The following is an 11,753-nucleotide window of genomic DNA, read 5'->3' as shown; positions in this document are numbered from 1 at the left end:
GTCTCAAAAAAAAAAAAAAAATCATAAAACCTGCTTGTCGCAATGCCACTCTTAAGGGTCCCTAGGTACCGGAGCTGCCATCTGTCCTTTAACCACTGAATTCTTCTTCACTGTCAGGGTCTGCTTTCCTGTCCTCATTTTTAAGCGTGGGAACTGCAGCCATTACTTCTACTTCTGCCGCTGCTTCAGGTGCCCGCTGGCCTCCACACCCCTCCCTTCTCTCAGACTTGCCCTCCTCTTCTCTGCAGTCTCCCCTCCCTTCTCCATGCTGCTGTCACGTGGCTGGCCTGTCGCAGATGCTGCTAACCACAGGGCTCCTTTCCTTCTGGTCACCAAGCAGGCTCGTCACAGCACGGCAGGTGCCCCCCTCAGCATCTCAGGTTACCCTGGACTATCTGCACCAGCATTTAATGCTCAAGGCTTCCTTCATGACTGCCAGACGCCTTTTTTTTTGTAATCGGCATTCTGGGTGCTTGTGGGAGCTGGTCATCTGGAGTTTGGATAACTAAGTGTTTCTGCAGTTGTCTGAACTGTTAGGTATTTGTAGAACATAAGACAGAAACTTGTTCAATCCGAATCACACACTCCAAACCCAAACATGCCACACAGACTTTTGCAATAGTCACCCCGGTGTGAGAGTCACTGCGCTCCAGGAAAATAGGTTCAGAACAATTTCCATACAGGAATCCTCTTTTTTGCAAGAATTGCCCAAGGGCCAGGCCAACTGTGCTCCATTATTAGTTAATGCTTGATTTGTACATTACTATTTTTCATTTCTAAACTGAAATAAGTTATTTAACTTGGATTAAAGCAAACTGCAAACTCAAAGCCTCCAATAAGGTGAGAGGTTTCCAGGAATTCAGGGGTCTTCGGAATGGGTAGAAGTAAAACAAATCAATTAGAAAACCAGTCTGGGCTCTGCCAAGGTCTCCAGGTCTTACTTGGATTTTGTGAGACAGGAAAAACAAGGAGCTCAATGGTGACGCTGTCTGATTTATTTGCTTCTGCCAAGAAAACTCTGCTGTCAAGCTAATTGCTACTGACAGCAGTTGATTCAAACTTGTTTCTTTGGAACAGATTTTTAGGATATAAGGCACAGGAAAGTCATAGCTGGGAAAGCATGGAGCCAGAGCTAAGGGTGAGTCATCAATATGAGGCTGTGACTTGGGCTATGGGACCCACACGGAAGGTAACATTTCCTTGTGTGACCACTGTCCTTATATACTGTTCTATTGTTAATTTGCAAGATGGGTACATAAGAGGCTTCCTCTAATCTTTAGTTGTCCCTCTCCTGGCTTGACTTCATTCAGATGCTTAAGACTCAATGCTTTGTATGACTGATGGTGGGGCCTTGGGATGGTCTCCTCTCCTTTCTGGGTCTTGACTTCCTCATCTGTAAAACGGTGGATTGGTCTAAATATTTTCCAGAATCCCTTCTAACTTGAAGTTTCTATGACCAGACACATACATTCTAAATGTTGTAAGTTCAAGACATTTCTCTACACTACATTTTCTCATTAGTTCCATTTCTAAGCACAAACAATGACCCTGTTACTAAAAGAATGCTATTTTTGAGTCTACATAATAGAACCTCTGTGAAGGCAGTACTTGATTCTTAAAATATTTTTTGAGTTAAAAACTAAAAAGATCCCATGGCTGACCTGCCCTCCTGGGGCCCTACATACCAACATCCCCTGGCTCCACTGGCAGGGCCACAGACTGGCAGTGTCTTCGGCAATGGAAAGGAGGGATGAGCTGCAACATGGCCTCGCCGCTGCCAATGGTAAATAGGTCATGCATCTTATGCATCTGGAGGAAAGAACAAGGGGCAGGAAGAGGAAGGAAAAGAAAACAGAATAAAACCTGGGAGTTTAGTACACAAAAATGCTTACACCTAAGGCTAAGGTCCTGGTCTCAGTAAAGAGGAAAACGGAACCAATAACAAAATTCGCAATTATGTTTGAAAAACAAAACCAAACTAGTTTCTCCTAAGAATGGCATCCCTTGGTATGAAGACCAGGGTAAAATCTCTTCTACGGGCTCTCCCAAACAGATACTGTGTGATTTAGTGGGCAACATCCTCAATAACAGGCCAGGTGTGGTAGCTCATGCCTGTAATCCTAGCACTTTGGGAGGCCCAGGTAGGAGGATTGCTTGAGCCCAGGAGTTTGAGACCAGCCTGAGCAAGAGTGAGACCCCCATCTCTACTAAAAATGGAAAAATTAGCTGGGCGTGGTGGCGCACGCCTGTCGTCCCAGTTACTCCAAAGGCTAAGGCAGGATTGCTTGAGCCCAGGAGTTTGAGGTTGCAGTGAGCTACCATGATGCCACTGTACCCTAACCCCAGGTGACAGAGCAAGACCCTGTCTCAAAAAAAGCAAAAGAGAGGCCAGGCATGGTGGCTCATGCCTGTAATCCTAGCACTCTGGGAGGCCGAGGCGGGAGGACTCTTTGAGCCCAGGAGTTTGAGACCAGTCTGAGCAAGAGAGAGACCCCATCTCTACTAAAAATAGAAAAATTAGCTGGGTGTCACAGCCCATGCCTGTAGTCCCAGCTACTCAGGTGGCTAAGGCAGGGGGATCCCTTGAGCCCAGGAGTCTGAGGATGCTGTGAGCTATGATGACACCACTGCACTCTACCCAGGGTGACAGAGTGAGACTCTGTCTCAAAAAAAAAAAAACCCCAAAACAACAACAACGAAAACTAATGATACTAAGATCGGCCTGTGATTGGGAGACTAGGAGACTAGCAGCACACGCACCTGCACACATAGCCGCTGCGCTGCTGAGGGCACGCTACTGCCAGCAACGAGCGCTAAGTGCAACCTCCTACGTGCCCAAGCGAGGAGCTGTGCATCCTGGGGAGGGGGCTGGGACAAGGCAGGAACAGGGATAAAAGAAGGTAGGTCTTGCTCAGGCTTTTCTCCATACTTCGATGGTGAGAGAAAACTCCTGGGGCCTCCCCTCCCTGCCCGCTCCTAGCTCCTGCCCTTCAGGGAAGCCCTTTATATGCTGGCATAAAGCGGGGGTCAAAAGTCCGACTCCCAGGGCCATGTCCTAGTTTTCTCTTCACCACTCAGGGCTTCCAGAGTCTGGAGTTTTCACCCCATCTCCCCTGGTCTCTCTCCTGCTCCCATAGACCCTGGCCATGATTCTGTTTCCAAGGCAACACTAGAGCCATTGGACTAGCTACTGTGGTGACACGCAGTAGCTATCACCTGTCAGGAGCCCTAATATTATACTAACACTGGCAGAAGCCCTAACATCTGGTCTTGAAAAAAATTCTAGAGGACCAAAAACAAGTGGATGTATCCCTCTTTCCCACGGGCCTGAGAGGGGGTGGTATCACCTTCCTCCACACCTAAGATGGGAAGACACAGACAGCAGGATGGCGCAGGCCAGCCCCAGGCAGCCCTGTGCAGTGGGTGAAGTGGGCCTTGGAGCTCCCCACCTCTTCCCCCAGTGCAACCAAGTCTCCACTTCTCATCTTCCACTCCAAGGCTGCCTTTGGATTCTGGGCCCACAGACACATGACTTGCTCAGGCTGTGGACAACAGGGTGGGGAGACAAAGGCAGGGAGAAAGGAGAGCTTGGGCCAGGGTGGGGGAACAGATGCTCTAAGAAACCAGACTCTCAGGATTGTTGCCTATTTGGGCCACTGCCCTTCCCCAAACATCCTCAAGAACCACAAGATGCCTTTGATAAGCATTTGAGTAACTTTGTACTTGCTCCTTTGGCTGGGCTCCCTGGTGCTAAGCAGGCTGGTGAAATTAACTCCAGCATTCAAGTGGGAAAACCGAGAAAAAGATAAAGGCCCTCGCCCAGAATTATATCATAATTATGAAGATGAAATCATACGAGGGCCCTGAATTCTAGCCGGAGACAGCAGGATAAACGTCTGTAAAATCTAAGGCAAGAACCCAACGTCTCCACCCCAGTGCTGGCAGACAGAGGTTCTCACTTCTAGACAAAATGATTGTTTTTATAGGCTTTCAAATTCCTTTAACACAATTCAGCAAATTTGGAGCCAAACAATAGTATCAGGAGATCGAAGCCACAATCCAGAGCTGGTAGGGGTTCACAGTTTGGGAAATTTAATTTTTTTTACAAAGGAAAATACATCCTTTTAATTCTTCCAAACCAATCCAGGCTCAAAAACCTTCCTTAGAAATGAGACTCAACAAAGGAACAATTCAGAGAAAAGTAAACAGACACAAACACTGAACAGCTCTCCCAGTCCACTGGCCCCCAGAGAAGTAAATGTGGGCTCTGGACACCTGGCCCTGGACTGAGGTGGGAAATGATGGGAGCAGAAGGGGCTTTTCCAGCCCAGCTGGGCTGCCTGCCTCTAGCATGTGCCTATCAAATCCCCGCAGGCTCCCAAGCTTTTTGCCTTTGCAGTTTTCTACCTGAAGTCTCTTATTTATGAATATTTCTGGGGAAAGCCAACCTGGACGTGGGGGTCAGGGGAGTCCTTCTATCAACTTGCTTGGTATCCTTGGGCAAATCACTTAATCTCTCTGGAGCTCAGTTTCCCTATCTACAAAATGAAGAAGGTAGACTATTTATTTACATGCCATTCATTTATGCCTTGCTTACTTTCTAATTTGATGTAGGAAAGTCAGACTAACTGTACACTCAAGTTAGTTCAAATTTTAGGATTCCACTTCTTTTAAGGTAAAGCAGTTTGCCCCCAGGTATTGAGGGCGGAGATAGATTTGCAGACTAGACTTTCTGGAAACATGCCTTCATAACAGAGTGGGCCTGGCAGCAGGAGGGGAGAAGTTTAGATTACGTGAGTGTCTCTCAATTCACCCTCTAAGCTGATACACGGGGAAGGCCTCGATTATAACATCAGTCCGGGTCACAAATGAGGATAATTCTAGATCCAAGTCCTCTCAAAATTTCCTACCTTACTCCCCACAACAGGTTCTGGGTGAAGAAGGAAGCACTTTTTTAAAGAGGCATCTTTTGGAAATGGCAGGTCAGTGAAAACAGGAAAAAGCTCACGTAAGATTTGTGATCTATTCAGAGGTCTTCTCCTGTAAAAGTTTGAAACAACAAAGGTTATTAAACTGGGCAAGGCAGCCTATTTGCATGACTAATAGAGAGCTGAGCAAGGGTGGGGGAACTGTGGGTGGTGGGTAAAGAGGGGAAAATATCAGCAGAGTATCTTCAGTACTAGGTCTATGAGGAACAGCTGTGTCAAGCCAATGAATTATAACGTGTACACGCACAGGCATAAACTCTACAGCCACGATTTGTACATGTGGGTGGAGTGTTTATAAAGTGCAGCTAAAACAACATATAGAGGAAGGAGAGAAGCAATCCAGTCATTCTGTCTTGGAAAAGAGACTGAAGTAATAGCAGGCCAGGAGGGGGAAGGGAAGAGAAGAGGAGGGAGGAGGAGGGAACAAAAACCATGACCCTTCTTTTGAGGCAGAATGGCATGCAGTGTGAAGCCTGATTAGCTTGTCAAACTTGGAATTCTGCCATGCAAATAAATGGCACATTAAAGAAAGGTGGAAGCATGGAGAAATTATCTAACAAAAAGCCTGAAAAGACACTTTAATTCTCTTTTGGAACAGTTCTAAGATGGAAACTGGCTTTCCTTTCCTTGCTGGAGAGCACTATTAATTCCGAAGAATGGACCGTGTCTTCTGTAGGACACAGGAAGGAAGAGGAAAACAAATCTGGGTTTCAATCCTGGCTGGGTGACCTTGGGCAAGTCACTTAACCTGTCTGATTTCTACTTTTCCGATCTGAAAAATGGCAATAATCATTCCTACTTCCCAGAGCTATTATGAGTGTTATCAATGAGCAACAGACACTAAACACCAAGGTGTATCACCTGGCACAAACAAGTGCCAGGAAATGCAATTCTATTCTTCACTCTCTCTCTTCCACCCTCGACGCTTAGGCCTCATTCTACATAAACTGCTAAACACATACTTAGAAATAAATTCTATTAGGCAATCTTCGTGTCCCCCCATGATGGCCCCCCTCCTTGTGACACACCTTTTCTGTCCATCCCCTTTGTATCTCCTCACTGGTTCATCAGTGAGCTCCTGGCATTTGACTCGGAGGGTGTCTGTCAGTGCTTACACCATGCTGGGCACGTGGCAGTCCCCGTGGTTGCTGTTACTGTTTTGCCGGTATTACCGGTCTGCCCCTTCCCCACACACAAACTGAGTGTCCCTTTTCACACTCACCATGGGTAAGGAAATGGGAACCACCTTTCAGGAAAGCAACGCCACCACTTGGTGAAAAACCCTTCTGTGAAGCCTTCTGTCACCTCAGGGTACTGGCACAAAAAGTGCTGAATCTCCTCAGACAACAGGGGCTGTCCCGTCTTGGCAAGGCAGCAAACAAAGCAAACAAAACAACGCAGAGTTACTTGTCAGAAATTTTGCAGAGCTTGATCTAGCCTTTAAACAGGGTGAGAATCGGGCCTCTTGCCTACCTTGATCACCAGAGGATGGAGCCTCTCAAATTTCTTTGGGGCATCTTCTAGGAGCACTACCTTCAGGGATAGTTTCTGGGCACAGCCAGTGCAGTTGGCAGGGACAGGCTCTGACTCATTCTGCTCACTGTCGTTTGTCCCCCAGAGGTCAAAGTCTGAGAGAGGAAGGGACATGGAGAAGGCAGACACAGGAAGAGCACAGCTAATAAATCGAGCGGCTTCGGCAATGCAAGTAGAAAGACGTCATGGTAACTTTTAAAAGCTAACCATGACAAGCACTGGAGACCTCTAGAAAGGTACATATGAAATAAGCACCCTCTGAGGAGGGAGCAGAGGGCCCAGAGACAGGGCGGGAAAGAAGGGTGCTTTCTGTATACTTTTTGATACTTTGCGGAAAATAGCTTTTAACATGTACATGTATTTCCCAAATCAAACCAACAAATAAAGTGTAACAGCTTGAAAAACTTCAGCAACATGGGGCTGAAGATGTAGTTCTCCCGACATCTAACTGGTGGCCCACACGTCTGAAATGTCTACAGCACGTGGAGGTGGGGCAGATAGAAAGGGTGACCCCACCACCACTGACCTAACGCAGGTCTTCTCACACACTCTGGGTGTGCACCTAGACTCTTGGTTCACAAGCACATGGGAGCCAGGATGACGGTGGGAAGGAGGAGTGAGAAAAGGGCACAGAAAGGAGAAGGGATGGAGAGGAGAGCACTTTTCAGGGGCCATTGTTGGAGAGAAGTGTGTTGCACCTGCCCACAGACAGCCTCTATCCCAGCTCTGGGGGGCGGGGCTACTAATCATCATTTCTAGCCCACGGTCTAGACCAGAGTTGGTCAGAAATGGAAGAACCCCCACCGGACGCTCACATGAGTGCCAGCTCCCTGACACTCTCCCCAGGTGGGCTCCTTCCCTGACAGGGTTCTCTTTCTGCACAGCCTATCCCAGTTTCTCTCTGTTCCTTCCCTCTGATGCTATCCTGTCCATAATGTTATTCCATTAATTCTTGTTTACTTTCTGCTCGATTCTGGGCTTCATCTGTGTTCTCTGAAAGATGTGTTTGTTTTTCACTCTATTTTGAATCCAAAATGTTTCTGAAGATGGTTCTGATTAAAACCTGATGGAAACCAAATCAGGAGAGAGCCTAGAACAAAAGACAACAGACCACTAAAATGTGGCTGAAACGAAATAAATTCTTTAAACCAATGAACACACTTGGGAAACCTGATTCTTAACCACAAAACGTTTTCTGTAGTTGGCAGTAAGTACTTTATCCTTGTTTTCTCTAAGGCAGTGGGAGCGGGGCGTAGGGGCGTAGGGAGTCGTCGGCAGGGCAGTTCTGCATTTGCTCTCGGCCACCGGTCTCCTGAGCATCCTCCCTCTCCTGCGCACAGCCCCTGGGATTCCTTGGGGCAGCTGCCACCTACCCTTCTCAGCCCCTCTCAGCCTGCGGGCAGATTACGAACCAGAGGACACTGTCGCAGCCGCTCCCGCTCCCGGGAGGGGCCTCTCCTCCCACCAGCGCTCACCATGCGCCTCCAGGGCCAGTGGAAGATCCTTTAGTGCCACCTGTTTCAGTGGCACCCTGGGGTTGCAAAGGTGTACATTTTTTGTCTTCTCCAATATTTTCAAATGTTTCTTATTAGGGGCCAAATACGACGAATTCTTGCCAATATACAAGAACTATGGTGATGAACACACAACGAGGTATAAATAATCATAACGACATGTCATAGTTATACAACATTTCAGTTTCCAAAGTACTTGGGGTAGAAGGGGGAGGGGGAAGGAGGCTAATGCATGAAGTGCCAGGCCCTATGCTAGACACTGTCACCTTACATCGGTTACTGAGGAGGCACCACTCTTCTCGTTTTACGAATGAACAAACTGAAAGTTAAAGGTGACAGGAAGTTCCAGAGGTGCCAGAGAGAGGCAAGAAGAGCATGGGGGGTGCCAGGCATGGGAGGGTGGGGGTAAGGAAACAGTGGCTGCAGAGGCACCCCAGGCAGACTGTGCTGGGGTTTCCAGGTGGAGATGGCTTAAAAAGCAGGGGGAGGAAGAAAACCTAGTGAAGGAAAATCAAGAAAGAAAAAGAAAGCATGAATAAGAAAGTAAGAGAAAAACGTGGGGTGGTATTTCCTGGAAGTCTAAGAAACTCAAGTGTACAAGTGTTAGTACTAATAAGAGAATTTAATAAGGTGGTAGAATACAAGTACGGATATCTAGATACATAAAAAATCAATAGCTTTTTTACACCACTAGCCATAATCAGTTAAAAGCTGAAATGGAAAATGATCTTATTCATAATAACTAGCTATACATTTAGTAAGAAAGGCAAAACTATAAAATTTTACTGAAAGACATAAAATAAGATCTGAATAAATAAAGAAATGCACCATACTATGATCCTGGGGCAGGGGGAAGAATAAATATAAAGTCTCCCCCAAACCATACACTATATATAAATTTAATACAACTTAGAAGCACATCAGGGTTTCTTATTAGTGAAGACAGGGGTGGGGTGGGGCTGTGACAACTGGATTCTAAAGTTCATCTAGAAGAGCGAATGAGTAGAATAGTAACAAGCTATCTGTCCCCTGCTCAAATTGAATATGGAAATATTTAAGTGCCAGAAGGCATGCTGCTAATATAAATGAATTATGAAGTATAGTCACCGCTTAAAATCTATGGAGGACACTCCCCTCAGGCACAGGAACAGTCAGAGAACACAGTGAGAGCTGTATGTGATAGACTCTGGGCAAACGATGGGCCTGAGGGCCCTCCCCTCTGCCTGCTCATGGGCTACCAGGAGGCTCGAGGCTGTCTCCACGCAGGGCATGAGGAAGGCAGGGCTGGAGGGAAGCAGTATCATTCTACTTTCTCTGTGTAGACAATAGATTTTTAAAAAACAGCTTTATTGAAATGAAATTCACATACTGTAAAGTTTTCCCATTTAAAAGGCACAATACAGTCAGTTTTAGTATATTCACAGTCGTACAACCATCACTACTGTCTTAATTTTAAAACATTTTCATTACTCCAAAAAGAATCCCTGTACCCACTAGCAGTCACTTCCCATTCCAACTCCTCTCCCCAGCCCTAAGCAACTACTAATCTATTTCCATTCTCTATGGGTTTGCCTATTCTGACAGTTCACAAAAACGGAATCATACAATACGCGGCTTTTTGTGTCAGGCCATATATTGCATAATGTTTAGCATAACGTTTTCAAGGTTTCTCCTTGTTGTAGCATGTATCAGTAGTTTTCTTTTTTCATTGCTGAGCAATATTCCCTTGTATGGATATACCACATTTTGTTTATTCATTCATCAGTGGATGGACATTTGGATTGTTTCTATTTTGTGGCTATTCTGAATAGTGCTCCTATGAACATCTGTGTACAAGTTTTTGTATGGACACATTTTCAGGTCTCTCGAGGATATACCTAGAAGTGGAATTATTAGGTCATATGGTTAACTCTATGTTTAACTTTTCGAGAAACTGCCAAACTGTTTTCCAAGGCAGCTGCACCTTTTTACATTACCACCAGCAGTGTATGGGGGTTCCACGTTCTCCATGTCCTTGCCAACAACTGTTACTGTCTTTTTGATTATAGCCATTCTCGAGGCTATGGTGGCATCTCATTGTGGTTTTGATGTGCATTTCCTGATTGCTAATGAATTTGAGCATCTTTTCATGTGCATATTGGTCATCTGTGTATCTTCTTTGGAGAAATGTCTATTCAAACCCTTTGCCCATTTTTAATCAGGTTGTCTTTCTATTATTGAATTTTAAGAGTTGTAACAGTAAATTCTTGAAAAAGAAATAAGGGATTTGCTTTACCAGATACTAAAGCATTCTATAAATCTACCATAGTTTAAACAGTACAATCAATCCTCATTATTCATAGATTCCTATTTGTGAATTCACCTACTCCCTAAAATATATTTGTTACCTCCAAATCAATACTCGCAGGGCTTTTGCAGTCATCCACAGAGCAGTAAATCCCAGGTAGTGTGGAACGAGACAATGTTCTGCCTTTTTGTTTCATTTTTCATACTGTAAACAAGTGTCCTTTTCATTATCTATTTAGTGCCATGTTTTTCACACTTTTGTGCTTTTCGATGGTGGTTTTGCTGTTTAAAATGGCCCTCGAGGGAGGTTGTGCATGTGTGGGGTCAGAGGGCATATGAGAACTCTCTGTGCTTTCCCCACTCAATGTTGCTGTGAACCCAAAACTTTTCTAAAAAATAAAATTTGTTAATTTTTTAAAAAGCCCCCGTGTGTACTGTTGAAGTGCTGTCTGGTGTTCCTAAAAGTGAAAGGCCGTGATATGCCTTACAGAGAAAATATGTGTGTTAGAGACATTTTGTTCAGGCATGAGTTATAGTGCTGCTGACTGTGAATTTAATCTTAATGAATCAATAATATATATTAAATAAGGTATCTTTAAACACAAACATACAAAAAACAAAGTTGTGAACTGACTGGTTGATGTGGCAAAGGCTTGCAAGAGCCTACTCTGTATCTCCCCTAAAGGCCATGACTCAGTATTCACTAGTTCCATGTTCTCAGGGACTTTACAGAGCATAACTACCACAGATAATGAGAACCAACTGTATGCTTTTGTAGAGGAAGCGATATATATTTTGCTATATAGAGCAAATACATAGAGTCAAAAGCTTAATAAAGCAGAAAAAGAGTGTGGAAACAGATCTAGTATATATATATGAGTATTTAATTCACAGTAAAGGTAGATTTTAATTCAGTGAGGAAAAGATGTATTAAGTAAATCATATTGGAACAAGTAATCATCCACAGGAAAAAAAATAAAATTAGATCTCTACCTTTCACTATATAATGAAATAAATTCTGGATTAAAGATGTAAATAGATAAAACAAAATTTAAAAAATAATTAGAAGAGCCAGGATAGCGGCACACACCTATAGTCCCAGCTCACTCGGGAGGCTGAGGTGGGTAGATCCTTAGCCTAGGAGTTTGAGTCTAGCCTGCGCAACATAGTGAGACCTGGTCTCAAAACAACCAAAAATAAATAACTAGAGGAAAACACAGGGGACAATTTTTATAATCCTGGAAGGAAGGCTTCCTAAGCAAGACATATACAAAAATGCTACAAAGAAAAAATGGACAGATTTGACCAATATTTGCACATAAGAGGCAAAGAATTAATATCTCTAATATATAACGAGCTTCTATTTGATAAGAAAAAAGTTTTAGGCCATGCGCGGTGGCTCACGCCTGTAATCCTAGCGCTCTAGGAGGCC

The 11,753-nt window shown here is 44.7% G+C and overlaps 1 protein-coding gene across 2 annotated transcripts in view; it reads right to left on the bottom strand.

Moving 5' to 3' along the window:
- The window catches only part of LOC105812237 (chromosome unknown open reading frame, human C6orf89), a 31,564-nt gene that overhangs the window by 2,988 nt on the left and 16,823 nt on the right, over window positions 1-11,753 (bottom strand). For both annotated transcript variants that reach the window (XM_012646640.1, XM_012646641.1), the window contains 4 exons: window positions 6,462-6,616; window positions 6,211-6,350; window positions 4,911-5,040; window positions 1,686-1,809 (listed from right to left, as the gene is read on the bottom strand). In XM_012646640.1, the coding sequence (XP_012502094.1) occupies window positions 1,686-1,809; window positions 4,911-5,040; window positions 6,211-6,350; window positions 6,462-6,616 (549 nt within the window). The remainder of the gene's footprint in view (window positions 1-1,685; window positions 1,810-4,910; window positions 5,041-6,210; window positions 6,351-6,461; window positions 6,617-11,753) is intronic.

The sequence above is a fragment of the Propithecus coquereli genome, unplaced genomic scaffold (genome assembly GCF_000956105.1).
Source record: "Propithecus coquereli isolate 6110/MARCELLA unplaced genomic scaffold, Pcoq_1.0 Scaffold248, whole genome shotgun sequence".
In the NCBI taxonomy this organism is placed as follows: domain Eukaryota; kingdom Metazoa; phylum Chordata; class Mammalia; order Primates; family Indriidae; genus Propithecus; species Propithecus coquereli.
This window is presented reverse-complemented; position numbering and strand designations above follow the sequence as displayed.